This window comes from Panicum hallii, chromosome 3 (assembly GCF_002211085.1).
Source record: "Panicum hallii strain FIL2 chromosome 3, PHallii_v3.1, whole genome shotgun sequence".
NCBI lineage: Eukaryota > Viridiplantae > Streptophyta > Magnoliopsida > Poales > Poaceae > Panicum > Panicum hallii.
This window is the reverse complement of record NC_038044.1, coordinates 8,049,036-8,074,726: the sequence shown is the minus strand read 5'-3', so window position 1 is coordinate 8,074,726 and position 25,691 is coordinate 8,049,036. Positions and strand designations below refer to the sequence as shown.

At 42.9% G+C, this 25,691-nt stretch overlaps 5 protein-coding genes, 1 long non-coding RNA gene and 1 other non-coding gene across 10 annotated transcripts; 5 read left to right on the top strand and 2 right to left on the bottom strand.

The window, feature by feature from the left end:
• The first annotated feature begins 13 nt into the window (after positions 1–13).
• Positions 14–949, top strand: LOC112884883 (sentrin-specific protease-like). Its single transcript, XM_025950507.1, has 4 exons — positions 14–173; positions 254–357; positions 477–552; positions 631–949. The coding sequence occupies exons 1-4, from the start codon at positions 18–20 to the stop codon at positions 751–753; spliced, it is 459 nt and encodes a 152-aa protein (XP_025806292.1). The 5' UTR covers positions 14–17; the 3' UTR covers positions 754–949.
• LOC112884884 lies at positions 670–3,820 on the bottom strand. Of its 3 annotated transcripts, XR_003227203.1 has the most exons (7): positions 3,584–3,820; positions 3,346–3,490; positions 2,612–2,692; positions 2,344–2,428; positions 2,145–2,225; positions 867–976; positions 676–771 (listed from the first exon to the last, which is right to left on the bottom strand). It is a non-coding gene; the product is annotated as an uncharacterized LOC112884884 (long non-coding RNA). The 3 variants fall into 3 exon arrangements; XR_003227202.1 differs by lacking the exon at positions 867–976 and having other exon boundaries at positions 670–771; XR_003227204.1 differs by lacking the exons at positions 676–771; positions 867–976 and adding an exon at positions 801–824.
• A 92-nt stretch (positions 3,821–3,912) lies between these two features.
• Positions 3,913–3,986, top strand: TRNAT-AGU. The gene has a single exon. It is a non-coding gene; the product is annotated as a tRNA-Thr (tRNA).
• Positions 3,987–5,223: 1,237 nt separating this feature from the next.
• Positions 5,224–9,967, top strand: LOC112885875 (importin subunit alpha-1b). Its single transcript, XM_025951559.1, has 11 exons — positions 5,224–5,508; positions 5,644–5,740; positions 6,259–6,350; positions 6,449–6,580; positions 6,671–6,856; positions 6,946–7,109; positions 7,206–7,284; positions 8,202–8,330; positions 8,496–8,623; positions 8,735–9,103; positions 9,198–9,967. The coding sequence occupies exons 1-10, from the start codon at positions 5,290–5,292 to the stop codon at positions 9,099–9,101; spliced, it is 1,593 nt and encodes a 530-aa protein (XP_025807344.1). The 5' UTR covers positions 5,224–5,289; the 3' UTR covers positions 9,102–9,103; positions 9,198–9,967.
• A 2,344-nt stretch (positions 9,968–12,311) lies between these two features.
• On the top strand, positions 12,312–14,280 carry LOC112885861 (GATA transcription factor 23-like). The gene is made up of 3 exons (XM_025951540.1): positions 12,312–12,498; positions 12,624–12,725; positions 13,446–14,280. The coding sequence occupies exons 1-3, from the start codon at positions 12,475–12,477 to the stop codon at positions 13,731–13,733; spliced, it is 414 nt and encodes a 137-aa protein (XP_025807325.1). The 5' UTR covers positions 12,312–12,474; the 3' UTR covers positions 13,734–14,280.
• Positions 14,281–14,483: 203 nt separating this feature from the next.
• Positions 14,484–18,958, bottom strand: LOC112885860 (nifU-like protein 4, mitochondrial). Its single transcript, XM_025951539.1, has 6 exons — positions 18,714–18,958; positions 18,191–18,355; positions 16,328–16,503; positions 15,338–15,441; positions 15,143–15,254; positions 14,484–14,888 (listed from the first exon to the last, which is right to left on the bottom strand). The coding sequence occupies exons 1-6, from the start codon at positions 18,919–18,921 to the stop codon at positions 14,817–14,819; spliced, it is 837 nt and encodes a 278-aa protein (XP_025807324.1). The 5' UTR covers positions 18,922–18,958; the 3' UTR covers positions 14,484–14,816.
• A 1,576-nt stretch (positions 18,959–20,534) lies between these two features.
• LOC112884592 (probable ethylene response sensor 2) lies at positions 20,535–25,691 on the top strand. 2 transcript variants are annotated; one of them, XM_025950028.1, is made up of 6 exons: positions 20,535–20,999; positions 21,536–22,514; positions 23,255–23,623; positions 23,715–23,981; positions 24,528–24,655; positions 24,807–25,691. In XM_025950028.1, exons 2-6 carry the CDS (start codon positions 21,603–21,605, stop codon positions 25,033–25,035), a joined length of 1,905 nt encoding a protein of 634 aa, XP_025805813.1. In that variant the 5' UTR covers positions 20,535–20,999; positions 21,536–21,602; the 3' UTR covers positions 25,036–25,691. The 2 variants fall into 2 exon arrangements, with proteins under 2 accessions (XP_025805813.1, XP_025805812.1); XM_025950027.1 differs by having other exon boundaries at positions 20,535–21,012.

The window sequence follows — 25,691 nt, the reverse complement described above, 5'->3', positions numbered from 1 at the left end:
AATTTTGTATTCAAAAAATGATCAAATTTTCATTGCCCATGCAGGTCTTTATGCCCTTTCAGGTCAAGCAGCAACATTGGATAGTAGTAGTAATTATGAATAAGGAGGAGGAATTTCAGATTCTTGACTCGTCCTGGAAACTTCAAGATTATGAGCCTGAAATTAAGAAGCTGGTAAGCGAATATGTGATTCTTCTGAATGATCTTGCATGGACATTTTGTGAAATATACAACTTATGAGTGTTGTTATATAGATACATGGGATTGCTTATATAGCGAAGACCGTTCCCACCGCACCACAAAATGTTGGGTCATGGAACATCATACAGAAACAAAATGTGCCTAAGCAAACAGATGGGTATGTCAACTTAATATTGATAATTATTTTGCCTAGTGAATTATTATTGTCTTACTAAATTAATATTGATTTTTCAGACACACTATTGTTGTCTTATATGTATTCTGATTAATATGCAGTTCCTCATGTGGACTATATATTATTAAATACATGGAACTTTGGAATGGTTCGAGACTTCTAAAAGAGTTTACACAGGTTCGAATTTTGAATTAGTTTCCTCATGGACACCGAATTTTTGCTACAAGCTAACTTGATCTGTAATGTCAATTACAGGCAGATATAGACAACTTCAGGAAAGAGATGGCCGCTCAACTTATTTTTGCTGAGGCAAATGAGGCTCTGGGTGTGAAAGAAGCTGTTGAAGCACTCATGAGTCGGGAGGATGCAGATTCTTAGTCTTAGTCTCACTACTATCTTCAAATATGTAGGTTAAGTCTTAGTTCGGTGCATTGCATCGGTTTTAGTTTCTATTGAAAAAATGCGGTAGTTAGAGATAGTAGATTTCATACAAAGGTTGTGTATCTGGGATATCAGTTTGGGTCGTTTTGAATAAATAATTCACTATTGTGCAGCATTGTCGTTTGGAATGAATAATTTGCAGAAGTGTGCAACACTGTGGCTGAAAAATATACCACAAGATATCAGGTCCATGCAGCATAAGTGGAAGGATATCAACTTTACTTCCAGTTCCTGGGAGGTTAGAGACGAAGTGAAAAGCAAAATGCAGACAGACGGGTATACATTGACTGTCATCGCTTCTTATAATATTAGCTCTTGTTACTTAATAAATTTATCACTAAAAGTGTCCCAATAATATAGATCATCTTGCGGTTTGTTCATGCTCAAGTATATGGAATGCTGGACAGGACTGAGTTATCTCCCTATTTTACACAAGTACTCTATACAAATTTGGTTTTAAACCATATTTTGTTCCCACGTTAACAGATCTTCCCTATCAATCATTTTGTGTACCTGAAGCGTAGGAGGATATTGATGGTTTCAAACAGAAATTACCGGTCCTGCTGGTGGACTTAAGCACAACCTAGTCCCTGGAGGTCCAAAGTCCTCACAAACTGACAGCAAAAGGATATGATCCAAAAAATGCTATAACTATAGATTAAAATATTACAATTCTTAGGTGTGAGCATCTCTAAAGGAATGTAGTGAGATTGTCATGATTCCCAGCCAAGTACTTGTCATTGTGTTTGTATCGAGACCTGATTACTTTTAGATTGAAATAATAATTCTCTGCTTCCCATTACCAAGATTGTGAAAGTTTGAGACAATAACTATCTCTATATGCTTTTGATATATTAAAAAAAAAAAATCCTCTGATCCATGATGAGCTTCAATTGAGCAACAAGCCATATTGTTCACAATGTACTTCTCGACAAAAATGTGATACCAAGTGACAAGAGGAAGTCAGAATGATCGCCAAGATGACTCGCTGCCTGGCTTCCTCTTTGTTTCACAATTCCAAAACCCTTGTTTCGTTGGCCTGGGCTTATCCCTTGTCGGGCTTAGAAGTGCAGCACTTCATGAGGGGGGGCATAGTTAAGGTAAGCGTGGTAATTACCACGAAATTAAGAGGGTTCCTCTGAGGAAAGTGTGCCGGTGGTGGTGGTGTGTGCAGGTGGGGGGTGGGGGGGCATGGCATATGATCATACTGTAGAACTATGGTAGAATTTAAAGTATATGTTTCTTAAATGCTGAATATTGATTTGTGAAAACATCAAAAAGATAGAAACAAACTTTTCCAGATCGAAATGTTGCCCATATTGACTAACCACTCCATGAAGTATTCTTCACAAATGATACAGATGAATCCACCAAATTATTCTTGACAAGACAAATCTCTGAAATTGTTGCTACAAAATATGCACCATATTCAAAGAACATGATAAGAATAAGAAGATCAAACAGTATGTAAATAGAAAATAAATGGAATATACAAATTAGATAGAAAATATGTGCTTTATATATCACCTGCTGCACACCTAGCTAAGTAGCCATCAAATTTGCTCCAAATCGACACGAAATGTTAATTTGTGTCGTCCATGAATGTATCATCCTACAAGTAAACAAACCATAACAATGATAAACTCCAACCCAAAATAAATGACAAAAATGAGCTGATGTGGGCAAGTTGTCAAAGTAGGGGCAAGTATATTTTTCGAGAATATGCAAGAGAGCTCTGTATCCTTGCATTAAGAAGAGAAAAGTAGGGGGCAAGTATAACCTCGCAAAATCATACCCAAGATGAAAAGCTTGATAGCCCTAACCACAGCCTTCTTAGTTGCTGCCGTCTTATTTGGCATTTTCTGCAGCTCAGCATCTGCAATTGTGAGATGTAATTCTATAAAAGGTTGTTACAGGTCAAATACACAAAGAGCACCAAACATCCATAGGAAGAAATACAAACGAACTGTATTGTTCACAGGAACCATGTAGACTTAGCATTCCTTCGTTAACCCATGACCATGCCAGAACAATCTTGACAGGTAACCATATTTTCATAGTTGACATAGAAGCTGAAAATGAAACGACTCACCCATTTCAAGCAGAAAGGGTAGCCAAAATCAATGGGTTTGCATTGAAGAGGTACACAAGACTACAAGAGTCCAGCAGCCTTTGCAGTAGCATAAACTTTTGCAGGTACTCAAACTTTACACTGGGCGTGATTGACAAGTAAAGTCGACTTCCTCACAAAGGTTAATGCACCAATCGTACATGGAAATCGCGTAGCAACCAATTTCTCTGAAAGTTCCCCTTCATTTGAGTGAGAGCCAGACATCTAAATAATCCCCAAACCCAAATAGCGGAATCGATGGCCCGGTTCAGCATACACTACACACGGACAAAGTAATAATAAGATAAATAAACCCAAACATTCTCCATTCTCTACAGCTTGGTCGATTGACCTTTGCAGTGCTTGTTACAGAGCTTTGCAGTAAGCAGCTAGTAGCTACCCATAGTTCAGTATTCTACCTTGAAGACGAGTGCCGCGGAGACGCCGATGATGAAGAGGAAGGCGGGCATGTCGAAGTCCGCCACCGTCACCCCGAAGCCCGAACCACGGCGCGTGATTGATGCCCGGCCACGCCCCGCCCGCGTCGTCCACGAGTATCATCATCTGCGCATGCAATCAGAGTTCAAACCAAGTTGCCTAAATTCGGGGGGCGACCGAGAGAAACAATAGGATGAGCCGGATAGAATCTCCACTCACGGCGACGGTGAAGCCACACGGAACACGGTCCAGCGAGGCCACCGCTGCGCTTCCGCCGCTGCTCGGGCTGCGCCGCCGCGGCGTCCAGAGGCGGGCTCTGGGGGGAAGGGGGTTCGGCATAGGGGTGGATCTCTTCGGTCTGGGCGACGAGGGCGCGGCGGACGGAGTCATATCCGTCGCCGGCGATGGCGACGACGGTGGCGTCCGTCCATTTTGGATTTTTTGGGGATCTCCTCTCAGTTGCAGCAGTTGCGCTATATACTGCTGTGCCGCGGTTGTTAAAGAAAATGTTATTTTCTAGATAATATAGTGTAAATTCTTGCATCCAAGCTCTCGTAGCTCAGTTGGTTAGAGCACCCGTTTAGTAAGCGGGAGGTCTTGAGTTCGACTCTCAACGAGAGCAATTATTTTTAGCCTTTGGAGGGGGTAGAAAGGCATTCCTTGCGATCGTGTTGTAAAACTGCGTTCCTCGTGACCATGTGTTTCCATGCTTTGTACTAAAAGCTATTTTGCTTTCTCTCTTAATTGAAAGGTAGCGGCAAAAGCTTAAAATGAATGGCATCCATGATCATTTGGATTTGTAAAGAAGTTTCGACTCTGTTTATATTTCTTCTACTATACAACAAGAAAAGCTTAAAATGATCATTAAAATGGAGTGTAGAACTCAAGACCTCCCGCTTACCTAGTTGAAATAATTCAATTCAATTCCTATCAGAGTAGGGCATCTAATTTGCAAATATTTTTGTACCTTTAGTTCCTGTTCCAAGTTCGCATTTCAAAATATTAAAATTTCCATTATATTACTCTTTTAAATTTCTTTTTATGATAATTCTAACATTAATTGTTTTGGCGCTTGGCTAAGATTGATTACTAAGAGAGAGAGAGAGTTAGGATTTACTCCACTTCATCTAGTGCTAAGTTTTCGTATTCGTTCCTCATCTTATAGAATTTTTAGATTTTATCAAATTTTCTTTTAGAATAAACATTGTAAAAAGTGCAACAAGTTAATTGTATTAACTTAGACGAATTTAAATGAAGGAACTGTATATATTAGTGTTGTTTATGCTAGCCGTAGCGAGTAAAGGGAGGAAACAAACAAAGAAGAATTTTGGATAGCCTACCAACAAAAAATTATACCTACACAATTCAATAATCGCGAAGTTTGTATGAACTCATCCTCCATCTTTCTATGTGACGTTTTGGAAAACTGTTAACACCTCTATCAACGTATGATTTTGTAGTAGCGGTGTCTATATGAACCCGACTCTTGTAGCATGATGATGACAGGACTTTCCAAAATATTCTAAAATGTGCAGTGCCAGCTATAAAACAGTTATACTACGACAGGAAAGCAATTACTTGGCTCGAAAGAAATTTTCAATTACCATAAATCCATAATCACCCGTGCGGAACCGTGTGCATCCAACTCAACCTCCCCGCGTCCCGTTGGCACCACGGCACCGGCCTTTTTTTTGGGACCTTGCTGCCCCTGGAACCTCCTCTCTTCTCACCTATATAAACCTCCCCCACCTCCGCCTCCCATCTCCCCCTCTCCCCTCCCGTTCCCCAATTCGAAATCGAATCGAGTAGGTCGTGCGTGCGTGCGCGAGCGATTCGGCTGCACAACTCCCCCCACTCCTCCTCACCCTCCCCCCACCCCCCCCCCACCCCCCCGGCCGCCAGCTCGCCCCTAGGGTTCCGCCGCGATGTCTCTCCGGCCGAGCGAGCGGGAGCAGATGCGGAAGGGCAACTACAAGCAGTCGGTGGACGCGGATGAGAGCCGCCGCCGCCGCGAGAACCAGATGGTGGACATCCGCAAGGCCAAGCGCGAGGAGAGCCTCCAGAAGAGGCGCCACGTCGGGTTCCCCGCCACCGCCGCCGGCGCCACGGCGCCGGCGGGCCTCTCCTCCGCGCTCCAGCAGAAGGTTCGGCGCCTCACCCCCCCTCTCTCTCGGTGTTCCGATCTGATCCGCTCGCCCGTTCGTTAGGGTTTGGGTGCCGGGGTGGTCTCGATCTGACGGCTTCGGATCTGATTTCTCTCTCCTTGTCTTTGTGTGCAGCTCGAGGGCTTGCCGGCGTTGGTGCAGGCGGTGCTCTCCAACGACCCCAACGTGCAGCTGGAGGCCACCACGCAGTTCAGGAAGCTGCTCTCCATCGGTGAGATTCGGATCTTATGTGTTGCTGTTAGCGGTTCTAGAGTGTATATATATCAGCACAGGAGTGGTGAGATTTGGGCGATAGGGTTTGGCCAGTTCTAAGTGCTTGAGGTGGAGGGTTTAACCATACTCGTTACAAGCTTTTACGGGTTTACTGTGTTACTGTAAAAATTCAGTTATTGCCCCCTGTTTCTTACTTTTTTAGGTCAAGGATGATGATTGTAAAAAAGGAAGTTAAGCTCTCAAAAGCAGTTTATTTTTATGAAACTGTACTGTTTTTCCTGTAGTGCTCCAGTGAGCTTCTGGGTCACTGGGAAAATTATTTCTCCATCCATGTATATTCTATTTCAGTAGTTATAGATCCTAGACTAGATAGCAACTTGGATTATCATGTGTTTTTTTGGATTTGATGCGGTTCATCTAGTTGAGTGCATGACACTTCTTCTTAAGGCCTATGGAACTTTATGTGCAAGTTGTGAAGTGGTCACTTGCTGATTGAGCTTTCTTCTATTTCTGTAGAGCGTAGTCCTCCAATTGAAGAGGTTATCAGCACAGGAGTGGTGCCTCGGTTTATTGAGTTCCTCACACGTGAGGACCATCCCCAACTCCAGGTCTGGGAACAATGCCACTGATCAATCATATTGTTTACTTTATTTGCTTATTGATGGCAAGTTTGATATATAAAACCTTAACTTTTTCTTGGCTGCAGTTTGAGGCTGCTTGGGCGCTCACCAACATTGCATCTGGCACATCAGAGAACACCAAGGTGGTGGTTGAGAGTGGTGCTGTGCCCATCTTTGTCAAGCTCCTCAACTCCCACAGCGAGGATGTCCGCGAGCAGGCATGAACAGAATTTGCAGAGCTATTGCCTCCTTTCTGGGACTTATATGGTGTGATGCTTATGTTGTTTTCTTTTTTATTTGTTTTTCAGGCTGTATGGGCTCTAGGGAATGTTGCTGGTGACTCCCCAAAGTGCCGTGATCTTGTGCTTGGCCACGGTGGGTTATTCCCTTTGCTGCAGCAGCTTAATGAGCATGCTAAACTCTCGATGCTCAGGAATGCCACATGGACTCTATCCAACTTCTGCCGTGGGAAGCCACAACCAAACTTCGATCAGGTTTCTATCTGGGATGATGTTTCTTTTGGTTCTGTTGGCCAAAGTTGATTATTTGAATGATCTTGCTTTATTTGTTTGTGCTTGAGTAGGTCAAACCAGCTCTGTCAGCACTGCAGCGTCTCATCCACTCTCAGGATGAGGAGGTCCTAACTGATGCCTGCTGGGCTCTCTCATACCTCTCTGATGGAACTAATGACAAGATCCAAGCTGTGATCGAATCTGGCGTGTTCCCTCGCCTTGTAGAACTTCTGATGTAAGTGCAATTTCTTTAGTTAGTTTTGCCTGTAGTGTTCTAAAGAACATGACAGATGATTGAAGTCTTAACTTTTTTTTCTTAAAAATAAAAAAGGCACCCTTCGGCCTCAGTACTCATTCCAGCTCTGCGTACTGTGGGCAACATTGTAACTGGGGATGATTTGCAGACTCAGGTATGCCTCCTTTTACATCCTGCTGTTGCTAAGTAAATGTGAACCAGAGTACGTGTTGTAACTCTCACACTAGTTAAAATCTATCTACCTCAGTGCCTTGTATTCCTTTATTTGCTAATTATTAACTATGTAGCTGCAATACTGTTCTACAAGGTCCAGTTTGAAAGCTTATTTTGTCCTGGGTAGTATTGTAAATATTAAACACATGTTTGGTCATGGTGCCCATAATGGGTCCATGCAGGTGGCAGACAGGATGCTGCTGCTTCAGCCTAGAGCTAGACTGTCATGCTAGTTTGTTCCATTGGATCTATAATTTCAAATTAATATTTTTTATTGGCCAGATATCATATCTAGTAGTCAGTTATTGTCAGAGAGTAGAACTTGTCCATTCATCTCTGTTATTCTCACTCTTCTGAGTCTACCTCTCTGCCCTTCTTTCTCTGATCATAGCAACCCCTATCCACTTTGCCATGGCTCTAGTCTAAGAAGTTACCTAGTGCCGCCGATATGACATAATTATCAATTGCGTTGATGTTAACTAAGTTGATATTAAATAATTACAAATCATTTATTTTGAATTTTAGTTCATTTGAGATGATGACAAGTCAATTAGTTGACATTGTTTTCTGTTGTAATACAAATGGACTTTGAAGTAAATGCCTAGTCTTGCTATCAACTCCCATTTTAAGTAATAATTAGATTAGTAGCTGGTGCCTTTTAGGCCTTGATGATGATAAATTGTTAACTAACTGTTCTTGTTGATTGTCAGCCTTACTGTTAATGATAGTTTTGCCAATCTATTGAACTATGCAATATTAGGGTACTCTGTAGTGTGATATTGACATTCCTTTTCCCACCAAACCTGAGATCTTCTTTTATGTTTCTGTATTTATCGTGAATGTTTCTCCTTCCTGCAGTGTGTCATCGATCACCAAGCACTTCCATGCCTTTTGAACCTCTTGACTACCAACCACAAGAAAAGCATCAAGAAAGAAGCATGCTGGACCATCTCAAACATCACAGCTGGTAACAGGGAACAGATTCAGGTTTGTATGCGTTGAAGTTCTGTTGATAAATTAGATCTTTTCAATCCTGTGCATGCATGAGTTGATTTTTTTAACAAGTCAAACATTTTCTGCAAACTATCCCTTTCTGCAAAATGTTCCATTCCTTGTTGGTTTGTGTTGTAAAATACCATCGTCCTGTTGCAGGCTGTGATCAATGCGAACATAATTGCACCTCTGGTGCATCTTCTGCAAACTGCTGAATTTGACATCAAGAAAGAGGCCGCCTGGGCAATTTCAAATGCCACTTCTGGTGGCACACATGACCAAATTAAGTATGGAAACATTTCTTTTTTATTTATCTTCACGTGCTGTGTTATTTCTAGTAGTTTTTTTCCTTTTTCTAGAAAGCTTTCTTATAGCATTGGCAACTCTATGAAATGTAGGTATCTTGTTGCCCAGGGTTGCATCAAGCCACTCTGTGATCTGCTCGTTTGCCCAGACCCCAGAATTGTCACAGTTTGCTTGGAAGGTCTTGAGAACATCCTGAAGGTTGGGGAAGCAGAGAAGAATCTTGGGGCAGGTGATGTGAACGTGTATGCACAGATGATTGATGATGCTGAGGGCCTGGACAAGATTGAGAACCTTCAGAGCCATGACAACACTGAGATATACGAGAAGGCAGTCAAGATGCTCGAATCCTACTGGTTGGAGGAGGAAGATGATGCCATGCCCTCAGGCGACAATCCTCAGAATGGCTTCAACTTCGGGAACCAGCCTTCTGTTCCATCGGGTGGATTCAACTTTGGCTGAAGGTACTCTTTAGCAATTTTAGCATTTTTGGTTGTGTGCATTGCATGAGATATGGTCATGTAGATTGCATTTTCTGACTTGATATTGTACATGCAGATGCCCATTTGGAATGGCGACTGTGCCATTGTACCTTGACTGGGGCTAGTCGGAGGTGCGGTTTGGGGTAGTCGTGTCGTCCAAGTCATGGTATGGTCCCATTGGTCTGGTCTCAGGGAGTCGTCAAAGTCAGTCCCAGTCAGCAGGGTCAGTCCTCGGGCTGCATCGCCAGTGGTGCAGCTTGGTCAGTGGTCAGTCTTCAGGGTCAGCCGGTTGGATCATTTGGGCTCTGGCTCCCACCACCACCTGTGGTGGGAGCATGGAGAGTCGCAGGTGTTGTCGGGAGTCGGGTTTTGCCTCCTATATAGCATGAATGAGTTATATTGTTTTACCTGTTTGAGGTAGAAAGAACCTTGAAAGATAGGGAATGTGTCAGTTTTTTCTCAAAGCGTTCCTGTGCTGTATAACTTGTTGCATGAGTATTGGCACAACTTATAAAACATGAATGTCAACTGGGTTTTGGGAGTCCCATTCTGGTCTCTTGAGTCTATTCATTGGTTTATTGTATGCTCCACAGGTTTGTCGTGTCATGTTGTCCTTGTGTAGCCACAGTTGTCTGAAAGTTTCTCCATTCTCGTCTAGGATAGTAGAATCCGTGTCATGTCTTCAGAAAGTTTCTGGTTCGAGTAATCTGTGACATTCATGTGAGGTGGTTCCAAGTTTTATGGTGGAACCCGTTTATCTTGTCGTTGTATGATGATGACATGAACCTTCAGACTTTTTGTAGCAAATGAATGGAAGAAGATAAAAATGGGGAGCTCAGTCCATAATTTCTGCTGTTGTTTTGCCATTACAATCTGCTTTGGGATTACTTACCTTTTGCTGTTGAGCTTGGATCGTTTTGTGCAATTCCGTGATGATGTGATTGATGCTGCCTTGCTGTACCTGTACTTTGTTAAGGGCCAAGGGCAAAGTGATGATTGCATCTCATCTGTATCCAATCATGGTCGCTGCCACAGCTCCTTAATGATTGGGAATCATGTGGGCGGCCAACGGTTGGATGCTGTGGATTGAAGCGGTTTTGTTGCTTGCCTTGTGGGGGGTTTTCTACTCGTTTTCTTCTGAGAAGGTTGCTCTTGGGTGGCTTAAATAGACAGGCTTCATTTCGTTTGTGTCAGATATCTTAGCGGCTAGACATCAAAAGGAAGCTGTTTCTCTTATATCTTGCTCATAAATGTTATTATTGTTGAGTAGCCTGTGCCTGAGGGCAGGCTAGGGTGGACAGGTGTTCCTGAAATTTATGTGGAGTATTCTCTGTTTTAACCTAGAAAGTATTATTATTTATGTATTCTAAGGACGTACCCTAGGAACAGGAGTACCATCTGTTCTAAAGACGTGCCCTAGCACAGGGAGACCATGTATGGCAAAGGCCATTTTAGGGGATCTGGACATACGGAGGATCATCTATGGCCTGGGGTCTCTCACCATTGCGAGCATTATAGTGATGAGCGAACAACTTTCCAAAGTTGACCAGTTCCATTTTCTTCGTGAGAGCTAAACAATTGATTTACAGGAGGTAAAATCCACTTGAGGGAATGGGAATCTAGCGCTGGGACAATGATAGTTTGTCCCACCTTTCCATTGCCCTTTTGAAGGTTGGTGTGAAGCCTGACTGCAAAACTAAGCTTATTGTACTTGCTGAATGCATAACCTCTTTTGGTCTGTTGAGGCAATGGATGCCTTGTTGGTCCGTGGAGGATGCCCCATAAAGGTAGTGACAAAACTATGGGGTGGTTGGGGGGGCAGAAACTTCCATTCTTTGTTTGCCCATTTCACCTTTGTTGGTCATGCATGCTGCCCTCTTCTAGCAGTATCTTAAAAAGTGTGATTGGATCAGTATATTTCCATTGTAGGAATATGCCCTAATCTATGCACTTGACACAAAATCTAGCATGGTGTAGGGTGAAACTCTGAACAAGACACTTCTGTCAGCGAATTTCTTTCAACTCGGTCAAAAGAGTGAGATTGTTTACATTTGGAAATATTACTGGCTCTGCAGCTGACATGGCACTTAGCACCTTTCTTCTCTCCTTTTTCTGGGTGTAAAAGAATCTATCCCTTTTTTTGGGTCCAAAAAACCATCTACTCCTGCATCCCTTGCTATCAGCTGTCCCTGTCTCACAAAGCAACTCATCACGCACACATCCCGGCTGGACCTGCTCCGCCCCCAAATTCTCTCCCTCTCTTGAGATCCCTGTTCGAGTGCTCGACGCCTTTCTCTCCCCCTCCTTTCTTCGAACATGCTGGTTGTTCATGCATGCATCCTGCAGCTGCCCTTCAGCTTGAGCTGGTCGTCTATTAATACTAGTACTTGCGTCCCTTTTCTTTGCGTTTCATGTATGCGTGCCAACCGGCGCAGGTCGGATTTGTTATCTAGACGTCCATGGTGTCCTTATTGTTTATTTAAGCATGTGCAGAGCAATGATTTGGAATACGCCACTTTCTGATTCCGCGGAAGCAAGCAGTTCATCTCTTCTTTTTTGTGACGAGAAACGATACAACTTTTTTTTTTTGGAACAACTTGTACTGCCATTTAAGCGAGAAGAAGCAGAGTTTACAGTTGATAGAAGTTGGTATTTTTAGGTTCAACTTCACATGATCTGTCAATTAGATTTGTACTGCCTAGGCTTGACGACGTGGCCGGGTTTGAGTGACGTGGAAACCTGTCACATGGAAGTCATGTTGCGCTATTGCAGTGGAACTTTGGCAGATAGTCCTCCAGGCACTCTGACGCTGCAGCAGTAGAATCGTTCAGTACACATAGTGATCCTGCCGGCTCCGGTGGACTCGGATCCGTTCTGAAGCGAAGCGATGGGGATGGTGACACGGACAGATCAAGCCTAAGCAACGTGTCTCGTGAAGTCCAGTGAAGCCGTTCGAGGCATTCCACCAAACTTTCATGGCAAAACCATGTCAGAAAAATTTACAGCAACAGTGACTACGGGGATGGGGATAGATGTAGTAGTACTAGCGGATAAGGGTAGGGAGGACTCGGGAGCGATCGGAGATGAGGAGATGGACGCTAGGGGAGCGAGCCTAGGATCACCTGCCCCCCGCGTGGGGCCCACGGGCAGCCCTATCTATTCTATCTCCCTGTCTCTTAAGACGCTGTTGGCGTGGCTTCCTTCCACACTGCTGCGGCTGCCGCTGGACTCGTCTCGCCTCTCCTCCTTTCCCCACCCCCCTCCACCTCCCTCTCCAAACAGCTCACGTACTCTCCAAGAAACAGAGCAAGGCCGTCTCGGCAGGATCATCGATCCAGGATCGGAGTTCAGAGATGATGGATTCTGCCGAGCACAAGGTGCGCGCTCCCTCTCGTCACGATCAATTCTAGCTATCTTCTGTTTCTTTTGTTCGGAAAGGTACGATCTTTCACGGTGGTTGATCTCTCCTTCGTTGGTTGGTTGGTTGCTTGGCTCCTTGCAGGTGATCGGGATCGCGGCGGCGGCGGAGCCCGGGAGGCCGTGCTGCGTCGAGTGCCGCACCACCGCGACGCCCATGTGGCGCGGCGGGCCGACGGGGCCCAGGGTGAGCTCATCTCTCTCTCTCTCTCTCTCTCTCTCTCTCTCTCTCTCCCCCTACCGAGTGATCCGTTCCCATCGCCCTCCCTGTTCTTTCTTGCTCTGTCCGCAGATGATCGGAGCGCTCGATCATGCCACAGCGTGGTTAGAGCTCACGATCACCGCTGGGGATGATCGCTTCATCACGCCCTGTCCACCTCTTCTTGATATGGATCGCACAGTAAGGGGGTGATCACATAGGAGAGATTGATCTAGGTACTTAGTAATTTGGACTAGGGAGATGGATGTGATGATGGTACTAGTCATGATTGTTCCAATCATGGTGTGATTAGAGCCTAGACGCCCTTGCATGAGAAGTTGAGAATCTTTAGCCACTTTGATACCGTTTGGGTGGTTAGGTGAGCTGTTCCTCGCAACGGTGCTAACCTCCACCCCAATCCCCAAGTGTGAACGCTTAAAAAATGCTGGGAGGGCCAAGCTAGCTTCTCTGGTACTCTCCTACTGCTAGTTCCTAATCTCAATTTTGTATTGCTCCGGTCAATAGTTTAGGGGTATCCTTATCTCCATCACGGTTGTTCCTATCCAGTAACAGCACCAAGCAATCAATCAGCAGGAAACAATCTAGAAAACTCAAAAACAGTGATCGCGCATACCATCATGCTATGAAATGATCTTATCCTTAGTTTGCAGTTGTGGAATTAAGCAATCTTCTTGCATTTGATTGCAGTCACTTTGCAATGCGTGCGGGATCCGGTACAGGAAGAAGAGGAGGCAAGAGCTAGGTCTTGACAACAACAAGAAACCACAGCAAAATCAGCAGCAGCCGCATCCGCCGCAGCAGCCACAGCAGCCACAGCATCAAGATCACAGTCTTGCACCAAGTGCAGTCAAAGACAACAAAAGTAGCGGCCTGCAAGTGGTGAAGAAACGGAGGGTCCTGATGGGAGTGGAGGAGGCCGCAATCCTGCTCATGGCCTTGTCCTCCTCATCCAGGTCCACACTGCTACATGGCTAGGATCTCAACACCACCCAAAGGCTGCTGCTCAATGTGTACATACAAACCTGATACAGGACACAAAGCACAACACAGGCCACCCAATGGTTTCCAAGCCAACCATGTAACTTTCTTGGATTATCAGGATGGAAGGCCTCTTTCGGGATGAAGCTGATGTTGAAAGGGCTGGATTTGTTTTTTGGATTCATCCACCTCTTGTGCAGTAGTAGATCTCGTTTGTGTAGTAGTGTCTTGTTCGATTCTGAAAGCGAAGGTGACTTGGGGAAGACAGGTTTGCCCTACATACTAAGATGGCGGTCCTTATCTGTGTTGCTGATAGGCTCCTTAATTGTGATTAGCAGAGAGGCCCTTTAGCCTCATTCTCATGTCTCTCCCTTTTCTCTTTTTTTTAATCCACATTGCATGTGTTTTATCCTCCTTGATTAATTCCTATGTATGTTCTTTGTTACCCCTTGATTGAGGATGGGTGATCAAAAGCAGGCATCGCCCTTCTTCATGTGTAATAAAAGGTCAAGTGAATAAAAATGATCCATTTGTTTCATTTCAATTACAGTAAAGTAAGTTTTCTGTGCTTGTATGCGGCACTCAGACTTCTGCTAATAAAACAACAAAAAAAATTCATCTTAGGTGAGCACCCAAATTACAAAATATATTTGCAATATTCAACGACTGCAGAAGCAATATAAATCATACAGCTAATGGAGGATTGGAAGGTAATCAGGTGCAAGCAAACCCCCCCGTGGAATTACATTTGTCACGCTAAATTCGATACCTTCGTAATTGATTTGACAAGCTCAGCATATATACAGCAATTCGGCAAAATAAAAGCAATTCACAGTGTAATTTTATTTGGATCCTAGTGCAACTGATGTTGGTTCAGACAACTGCTGCCTCTCCGCTATCTATGGTAGTCTGCCTCCTGCATACATCATGACTGCTATGGACAGCTAATCATCGCAAAAGTCTTTCTCGAAAAATAAACATATGGATAACCTTTTGGGATGTTGAAACTCCCCAAACATACACGCAGAGTTCACTAAGATTTGAAGAGGATGTGCTGACCCTTGCAAAATCTGCAAAAACTCACTCCATCTGTCCAGCTCCAGCTAGCTCAGCTTCCTCATCACCATCAAGCTCCTGCTCTACTCCTTTCACCTGCCAAAGTAGTATGACAAATTAGCTTGACAGAAGTGTTGATGACTGCCATTCAGAAAATGCATGGATCAATGGATACTGATAATCTATCCCTCTAAGAAAAAACAGATCATAAGGAACAACTGCAACAGGAACTGATTTCCTGAACTTACCACATGACAAGCATTCTAGTTATCAAATAACAAATATGAAACATTTTTTAAGCGAGCCACAAGTATTAAAGAACGTCATCAAGAACAGGATAAGCATGTTACCTCAGGTACATAGTGCATAAGCATGTTTTCTATCCCAGACTTCAATGTGACCGATGAACTCGGACAGCCACTGCAGGCACCTTGCATTTTAAGCTTAACTATTCCTGTTTCTCTGAAAGGATAGAATCCTAGTGAGACTAAGGATTCCACATTCTCAATATCGGAAGACTGCGCAGGAAGGAGAGAAAGACTCACGGATCAAATCCTCGGTATTCAATGTCACCACCATCATCTTGAACAGCTGGCCGAATGCGAGTCTCCAACAATTCCTTTATCATGGCAACTATTTCTGAATCATCCTAGGAGGAAAAAGAGTGGACATATTCAGGCATCACAAGCAAATACAAGCCAATATAACATAGGAGGATTTTGAAATATTCCCAAGTCCAGATAACAAAATGTTTTCAGTGCTAGGTACCATCTTGGTATAATCAGAGGATTCAGGTTTAATATTTTTTTATCTAGGTAGTAGTACAGCTCGATTATAGATTACTAAGATTAGATTCTGAGGCAATGTAGTGTGAAGAGCACATACAGGCAGATGTCTTATCATCTTTCTATATCTTGTCATTACAGGTCACAGCTTCAAATTAGTTGATGAGAAGAATACTTTTATTTCTACCAACTGGTGCACATACAAGATTGAATCAACAGATTCAAAATGAAGCATTTAAGAGATTTCCACCGGCACAGCAAGTCATATGATAATCATAATTCCATTTTATTCCTACCTGTAGGTGTCAGGCACACTTACAGGATTCAATCAACACATCCAAAACGAAGCAGATGTAAGCAATTTCAGTCATAGCGCAAATGGAATTCCATTTTATTCCACTCCTAATCTATTTTTTTTACCATGTATGAATCATACATAGTTTTGTAGATATATTGTTACCATTGAATATGATATGCGTGGGCATCCCTGCCATATCTTGCCTAAACTCAGTAAAGTACTTCACACTTTTACATGCTGGCATGCTGCCACAATAGATAGCCCATTTTTCCCATATATTGATCAGAAGTTAGAACATCCAAAAATTATGCCAATAGACATTCCCTCTTATGGCATACAGTATATTGTTTCAGGGTCTCGTGATAAGAAATATCAGATCAGACAGGGAAGTTCAGAAAATAAGACAAGAAAAAAATGCAGGACCAAATGTCTAAAGAAGCTAATTAAGATACCTCATGAATTGCTGTGTCCATAGCAGCTGCAGAATTTGAGTCTAGAAAAAGTGGTTGCCCAGATGAGTAAAAATCCATTATCGCAGCAAAAACCTCAGGTTTAAGGTAATCCCAAGAAGTTTCTTCTGATTTTGTAACAGTTACAAAATCAGATCCAAAGAATACCCTGGTTACACCTGCACAGAGATACCAATGCTGTGTCAAAAGAATTCAACATTTCACTAAAAGCAATGACACTCAAATATTTCCGTTGATGTATTATCTTGAAAGAGAACCCAATATTTCTTGCTGAACCATGAACCAGTAGCTCAATTTCCCTGACTGAATCTTGAAAAGCAATCACAACTACAACTATTGCTTCGGGGCTGACTTTCTTGTATCATGTTTGCCACGTTTTTAATACTTAACCCATCCCAATGCTGGCATTAGTACTAATCTTTGTCCAACGACTTGGACAGTGGCGGATCTAGAATTTTAGCTACGGGTATGCCAAGCTGATACTCTAGTATATAATTCAGTAGGATCAAATGAACAATTTAATAAACAACTAAAAATTTTACCGAGCTCATGTGCTTTGCTTTTAATCTGTCCACTTTATTTGGTTTCGCTTGGAACTCACATGCTTTCTTTCTTGTAATAATGGCCGGATTTGTAGAGGCCGAAATATTTATTATTCCTTTATCTAAAAAGAATTTTACCGAGCAATTCGGAGTATAAGTGTACAATAATTAAAAACAAGACAATATATGCAAAAAATCTCATAGTATCTTAAAACCGCTCAATACAAGTCGAAACAAGCATGAATTACAAAATAAAAAGTTTGAAAATTTTACTTTGAAATAAGAATAAAGAAAGTTTACACACTCGCAAAGTGATAGAGGAGAGAGGGTGCTCATTGCTCACGGAAGGGCGTCGAGCAGCTGTTGGTTTGGCCTAAGCATTCTATGGCCGGCACTCTACTTCAGGACTCGACAGAAACGGCTTGACTGCATACATCCATTACAAATCACAAACGTGATAATGAGTCTGATAATGCACGGGCTCACGCATGGACCATGGCCTGATAATGAGTCAGTGCATCGCGCGGTGAAAGAAACATGATGGGAAACTGGAAGGGAACCGTCGGGCACGCGAAACGTGAGATGCAGGCGGCAGGGCGGCAGGCAGTCATAGGCACTGCTTGGAACATTTGAAATTAGTGAATTTTTCCTTCTTCTTTTTTACATAATGTGAGTTGGGCTTGCCCAAATCTACAGGGTATGCCATGGCGCAAGCGGCATACCCTGTAGATCCGCCCCTAGACTTGGACATAATATGAAAATACCCCCACCCCTTTCACCAAAGTTTGGTCAATCAGGCCACCCAGTTTGCCTTCTTATTCACATAGTTTATAAGGTGAAATAGATGTATGGTCAAATTGTAAAGCACTTCACTTTCACTAAATTTCTCAATCGAATCTATGAGAAGCAGAAAGTTTAAGATGGTAAGCTTTAAAGTTGTCATTTTAATAACATTATTAGCATCTCTTCTTCAGCTATGATTCACAAGGATTTTGTTGGAGGTAAACTTAATGTTAACAACTAATGATACAACAAGACAAACTGAAAGGGAAAATTAAGAACTGACCAAACAGAAGGAAAGCATATTGTTTATGCATAGGAAACTGTCATTAGCACCAGTGCATGAAAGTGCAAGCACCTCATCCCTATAAACTGACAGTTCTTTCAAGAGACTGGCACATGTCAACAATAGGCTATTTAAGAATAACTGAATATAAAGTTTGTAGAACTACAAGATAATGAAAGGTGCAAACGGAAATAGAAATTAATCGAAAAGGTGACAAGGGAAAGAGGCATAGTGTACCATCGATCGCAAACAGTGCCTTAGCCAACGGGGATGTCATCGCGGTCCGAGCATTTGGGAAATCAGAGCTCCCGACCTCCATAACTGGCTTTCCGGGATAGAACATGAGCGACTGTGGGTTTGGGGTGGATTGTGTCTGGATGAACATGGTCCTCTTCTGCCCTCCTGCACATCACACAATTTTCATTCCACAATCAAGAACGTAAAGCATGCGACCAATTACCAGCAGGAACAATATATATGGAAGCAAACGTTTCAGGCCAGATCACCAACAAATCTGAGCTCATCAGAGCTCAACTCTAACGCGCAGACCATGGACGTGAAAGATCACAGAGCCATGCTAATTGCTACCTCAATCGAATGAAATGGGCATCTTTTCAGCAATGAGCGACGTGACCACAACAAAAGTCAGATGACGAAACACGCCCTAGCCTAAACTAATTCGATAGTCCAACCCTACGAGCCGTAAATACCGTGGCTTTACGCTAAACAAAGAAGATGTTGTGCGAGAGCAAACCCTAACCTCCGAATCGATCCCATGGAGAGGAGGCGGGGTTCCTGGCCGCTGGGCGCGCGAGAGGCGGCGTCTTCAGGCGGTCGAGGGGGCCGGACGCCGCTGAGGAGAGGAACCGGGGCGTGGCGTGCCGCCACGGTTGCGTCGCCGGCGGCGCTGGAGCCCTCCTCTGGAGCTGGGATGCGAGCGCGAGAAGCCTCCGCCTCGCCATGGCCATCTCCTTGATGCGTGGCGTTGTGCTCTCCTGCTTCTCTTCTTCCTCCTTTAGGTCGGCTGGTCTAATGGGCCTCAAGCATTGGGCATTTCTGGGCCAGGCTAGAGACACGCAGCCCAGAAGCAGCACCAGCCCAGCGGGTGACCTCCTTTTGTTTTTTGGCGGGTGAGCAGTGCGCTCCTTTTGTTTTTGGCGTTTTTTTTTATTTTGCATCAAAAGCTGGAACCTACTTGGTTTTTTGAACGCACAAATTTTGCGATATTATTTTATGTATTATAAAATTTACCTATAAATTAATAAATTCTTTTTTGCCACGTTCCATTTTTCTTTGACATAAAAGATATGCTCATCGCACCATTGTTGTACTCGATGTCGATGAGACCAAATACCAATGATTTTGCGTCTTGATATGAATGTATTGGTATTTAGCATAAATGTGGAAATTCTTACATACTTCGAATATTTCCATTATGTATATGCGCATTCAGCGGTATATTTTTGCACATCTTACACTAAATGGTATAGTCAATGAATTGGCTTTCATCATTGCGACATTGTGGGAGATACGAGGTAGGGAGCATAAAATATTATATCTATGTGAATTAATAAAGTTTGACACAAAATAGGCTCATATATTTGAAAATTTTACCGGTGACCTCATGAAAAATCTCTACGAAATCACGTGAAGCGTGAAGAGCGGTGCGCTCCACTCCACGGCCCTTGCATTCAGTGACGCTGATTACACTAATTAATTAATTTTCGGGAACAGCGATATAGGAAGGAAACAAGATGGGGCCAGCCACGTCGGTGTAGAGTGTAGACATCACAGTAGCGCACACATGGCAAAATGGGTCAGAAAAGGGCTTGGCTGCCGGCCCTGCCTTTGTCAAGTCCAAAAGTCTCCTCCAGATCTCTCCATTATATTAAGCAGGTGCATTGCATCCAGTCCCCCCAGTCGCTGTCACCAAGGATTGCCCTAATCCACCCATTGGAAACAAATTATTCCATAATTATTTCATTTCCTATATGGTAGCTGATATCTTCACTGGTAAGGTTCGAGACAAAAAATAAACAAACCGAGTTGCCCAAAATTTTAGAGTCCTCAATGATATATGCTAATAAAAGTGGTTCTAGCTCTTCCAGAACATATGATCTTCAGGTTGGGAGGCATCCTTTGAGATGCAGAAAATTAACAAAGTTCAATTCAACTTCCATATGATTTGTGGGGAAAAAAAAGATCTCGCGTTCAAAGGACAGCCTTATTAACCAAATTTGCGTTTAACAAGATGCATGCTTGAATTTCCGATATACTAAGAAAAGAATTATACTCTGGAAAGTAAGAAAAAAAAGTGTGGAATTGTTGGCATTGCACAAATTGCAAAAGATTCTATACGAATGCATTTTCCTAGCATAAATATATAAAGCAAAAAAAATCTTAGCTAACGAGGCACTATGAGTTACTGTTCATCTACCACGGTGCTTAAAGCTTGTAAGAATTGCCAATAGTAGCATAACACAAACACATAAATGTAGCAAAAAATGTTATGGCTGGTCATTGTTCCCTCTTGCTTGCATCTCAGCTAGTATTTTATTCTTCGTCATAAACAAAGGAGAGCAGCGCAATTAGCACTCCCTTTCTTCCAATTAGCGGCGGAGTTTCGTCTGGGCTTTTCACATCCAACCATCACCAAAAGACGCCTTTCTTTGTGCTCACTTGTAGGCTTGTAGCCGCGACGCGTTCGCATCTTCTTCCTCCTCCGCTGCCCGACGCCGATCCAACCGCGAGTTCCCATCCTCACTCCCAAGCGCAACTGCTGCTCAAGTCAACACCCGGAGTACTCCCTCGATTTGCGGCGAAAGCCCGCGTTTTTTTTTGGGTGTTGTTTTGGTGCAGCGAGGTTCTTGATTCCGCCTCTGGTTTTGGTGCACTTGTGGAGGAGTTTTCCACGCGATTGGTGGACTAAAGCTGCCGCCTTTCTTGCATTTTGCGCTGTTCTTGGAGGATTCCTGCCTGTCCTGCTCGAGCTCGGCTTGGGCTGTTGCAACGCGTAGTCCCGTCTGGTCGTCCTCGGGCACTACAGGTTAAGCCTTTTGGTATGCTAATTTGTCCTCCCCAATTTCAGAGAAGTCTCCATGATTGCATCGAACTAGTTCATGTGTCCAGGGTAGGATAAGTTGCAGATTTGTTGCTAGTGATTCTTTACGAAATGATTGTGTGAGGTACACTTTATCAATCGCTGTATATGTTGGATTTCAGCCTTCGTACTCTGGTTTAAGTTATTGCAAATGACAAATTAGATGATAATTGCTGTATATGCTTCTGTTCATAAAATCATATGCATTTCGTGTTTTATGGGAAAAATCACTGTATCGGTTTCTATCTGGTAGATGACTGGTCCTACTTTTTTTTTTTTTGCACCTCTCGTCGGTATTAACTGTATTTTCCTAGGTTTGCCCTATTTGTCTAACATAACTTTGTATGTGCAACTTTTTGTCTGCACCAGCGTGCCATATTGAAACGTATTCGAGCTGCATCCTGATGCTGTACCTAATTTTTCATGGTTTCATGGGCATTAATTATATTCAAGTAAATCTGACTGTATGATGGTTCTCACAGGTGGGCTTTTGGTGGTTTCTTGTTTCAAGAACTAAAGCTTCTTGATTACTGTTCTAGCTCATTGCAGATGGATGGTTGTGATTGCATTGAGCCACTTTGGCAGGCTGATGATCTCCTAATGAAGTATCAGTACATATCTGACTTCTTCATCGCACTTGCGTACTTCTCAATCCCTTTGGAGCTCATATACTTTGTTCAGAAGTCAGCTTTCTTCCCGTACCGATGGGTGCTCATACAGTTTGGTGCTTTCATCGTTCTCTGTGGGGCAACCCACTTGATAAACATGTGGACTTTCACCACATATACCAAGACTATAGCTGTGGTATTGACCGTGGCAAAAGTGGCGACAGCAATTGTGTCATGCATAACAGCTTTGATGCTAGTTCATATCATTCCTGATTTGTTGAGTGTGAAACTGAGAGAGCGGTTCCTAAAGGCTAAGGCTGAGGAGCTTGATAGGGAGATGGGGAAAATAAGAACAAAAGAGGAGACGGGAAGACATGTGCACATGCTCACACACGAGATAAGAAGCACACTTGACAGGCACACTATTCTGAGAACTACACTTGTTGAAATGGGAAGAACTCTTGGCTTAGCAGAATGTGCCTTGTGGATGCCATCCCGCTCTGGAACAACTCTTCATCTCTCACATACGCTCCATAACAATGCTCCGCTTGGATCAGTTGTTCCTATCAATCTTCCAATTGTTGCTACAATTTTTAATAGTAATCGTGCCGAGAGAATTTCACATAATTCCCCATTGGCTTCAATAAAGACTCAGACAAGAAGGTACATGACCTCTGTACCAGAGGTCGTTGGTGTCCGTGTTCCACTGCTGCAGCTTACAAATTTCCAAATAAATGATTGGCCTGAGCTATCTGCAAAAGCCTTTGCAGTGATGGTTTTGATGCTTCCTCCAGACAGTGCACGAAAATGGCGTCCACACGAACTGGAGCTGGTTGAAGTTGTTGCTGACCAGGTAGTTATCAATTCTATCTTTGTTGTGCATTCGTGTATACATGTCATCTTTATCTGGTACGATTGTCCATTGAAGTCTTGCATTTTGTACCAGTATGTTTTACCATTATAAGGTTTATAACAACAAAAAACCACAGAGGAAGAGAACATTAGTCGAAGGATTTGAGATTAAGTTGACCTCTTGAATAATTTAAAAATAATTTTTCTTGGAAGTTATTTATTTTCTTTCTCAATAAGATGCTATTTGAGAATACTGATGCTGTTTAATGGCTTTTCAGCACTTTTCAGTTTGTGGTCTGAATTGTTTAGGACTTTGGTTGCTAACTTGCTTTAAATGACATTTTCCATTGCTATTAAAGAAATATTTCTGCCATATTCAACCAAGTGCTGTAACAGAAACTGTGTTATTCTAGAGTTGATTAACTCCTTCTGATGATGTGATACTTCTCCTATAAGGTTTTAGTAGTTACGTTGCTTAGTCTTCTGGAAATGAATGTTCGTCCTGCTTGTTTTCATTTTGTTTGTGCGGCGTGCCCTTGGTTGACATCGATGAGGATGAGTTCTCCTTTTTTTTTTTTCACTTCACTTACTATAAGCAAGTTTTGCTGATGCAGAGCCTATCTGTTATCACTTAGCATACAGACAAGCCTTTCTATGGAGTATTTTGCACTGTTTGTGATGTCTTCTGTCATTATAAATATCATAAATATCATAACTCAATAAGATCATTTGCTCATTTAGGTGGCGGTTGCACTATCCCATGCTGCCATTTTGGAAGAGTCCATGCGAGCCCGTGATCTGCTAATGGAGCAGAATATTGCTCTGAATGCAGCACGTCGAGAGGCAGAAATGGCTATTTGTGCTCGGAATGATTTTCTTGCAGTCATGAATCATGAAATGCGGACTCCTATGCGAGCAATAATTTCTTTGTCATCCCTCCTCTTAGAAACAAAACTTACTGCAGAACAGCGCCTGATGATTGAGACTATACTAAAAAGTAGCAATCTTCTAGAAACTCTTTCAAATGATGTTTTGGATATCTCCAAGCTTGGGAATGGGAATCTTGAGCTGGAAATTGCACCTTTCAATCTGCATGCCACCTTTACAGATGTAAGCGCCCTTTCTGCAGTTCTATGCTTTACAATTCATTATTATGTTGTGCATAAGGGGAAGCAGTCTAACTCACTTATTAATGCTGTAGGTGGTTGATTTAATTAAGCCAGTAGCAGCCTTCAAAAGGCTATCGGTAATGGTTCACTTGGCTCCAGAGTTGCCTGCCTACGCAGTTGGTGACCAAAAGAGGTTGATGCAAACAATACTAAATGTTGCTGGGAACTCTGTTAAGTTTACAAAGGAGGGTCACATTTCAATTACAGCTTCGATCGCTAGGCCAGATTCTTTGAGGGACCCATATGCTCCCGACTTCCATCCAGTTCTATCCGATGGGTCCTTTTACTTGGCTGTACAGGTTAGCTGATGAACATTTAATAATGTTGGTTTAATCCGGATGAACATCTTCTTAGTGTATGGATCAGCCTTTGAATGTGTGTGTCCATTAGATGTCTACTTCTATTTCTCATGCCCAGCTAGCTAGTGCAATACTGCAGTGGTTGTAGGCCTCTACTTACCGGCTACTGCATTGTTAGTTGTGTTCCCTTGCATATAAATTAGCCATTGTAGGGATTCTACTTTTCACTGTTCAACATGCTAGCCTGAATTAAAAAGGAGGGTATTGGGAATCACTTGGTAGCCCTTGACATTATATTATAGGCCTAAGTATGTTTATGCAATGATACCATAAATATCATATTTGAGGAGAAACTAACCTTTCATCTAGATGAACATCAGTTCTATTTCAAAAGGAAGACCTACAATAATCAGAGATTTTTCACGGGAGTTTAGGTTATTATCTGCAAAATCTGCAGGAAAACCAATGATCAAGCACACCACAACACTGATTTTGTTCTTACTTTGTGCAGTTTCTACAGCAAATCTGATCTATGTAATGCTGCAGGTAAAAGACACCGGATGTGGAATTAGCCCAGAAGATATGCCTCACACCTTCACAAAATTTGCACACCCACAAAATGCTACAATCAAATCGCACGGTGGCAATGGATTGGGACTGGCCCTTTCCAGAAGGTACACTTAGAAAGATTTTTGTCATATGCATTTCCGCTCGAGAACTTTTTACCTCCAATGCTAATATATTATAGTTTTGTGCTCTCTAGCCTTGAAAACATTTGATTTCTGATGCTAATATATTATATATTGCTTTCTCTGGTGCCTTCAGATTTGTCGCTCTTATGCAAGGAAACATCTGGCTTGAAAGTGAAGGTGCAGGGAAGGGCTGTACCACAACATTCTTCGTGAAGCTAGGCCTATCTGATAAACCAAATGCAAATCTCCGAAGAATCGCACCTCCTGTCCAGCCAAAGCAAGGAACTGCAAGTCCAGATACATCATTGGTAGCCAACAACGACATGGCAATTCTTCCACTTTGTTACCAGTCAATGGTATGACAAGAATCTATGGAGGCAACCTCATCCAACGGGAGGCGGGCCACAAGCCCGATTTTGTGATCATGATTCATAGTTGCATTCGCGGTGTTGGTGTACTGATGGCATGGTAGCTATCCTGCTCTTGCCAAGGCTGCTGCTTCTGCACTACCACAGCTGCAGGTGCGATCATGCGAGTCCGAAATTGTGGCTCATCTCTAGGGAATCAAGGGCAAGGAGTGCAGTATTACGTAAGTTGTAACATGAGGGTGGTATTGCAGGTGGTTTAGGGGTTCTGTAGTGCAGTAGTCTTTCTACAGAGAAGCAGAAAAAAGCTGATCTGTACATGAGGCAAACAAGTGAGCGACAGTGAAGTGCTAATGGCTCATGAGCATGCCATGAACCGGAAAACATTGGTCTGACAAATGACTCAGTCTGAAAGAAGCATGACTAATGATTGAACACTGAAAGAAGCATGTGTCTCCATAGATTTGGGTGTCTCCAGAAACGAAGCCAGCTTACTAGCTTGTTTATCCACCTAACAGATAGTACAAGAGACAAATCTCAGTCTAACTATAGCATGATGTCCCATAAAGGTCCACTTGTAATACGCGTGTTACGTATTCACATTGGGAGGTAAATTTATAACAATTAACACGATCTTCTCTTTTTTTTCTCCA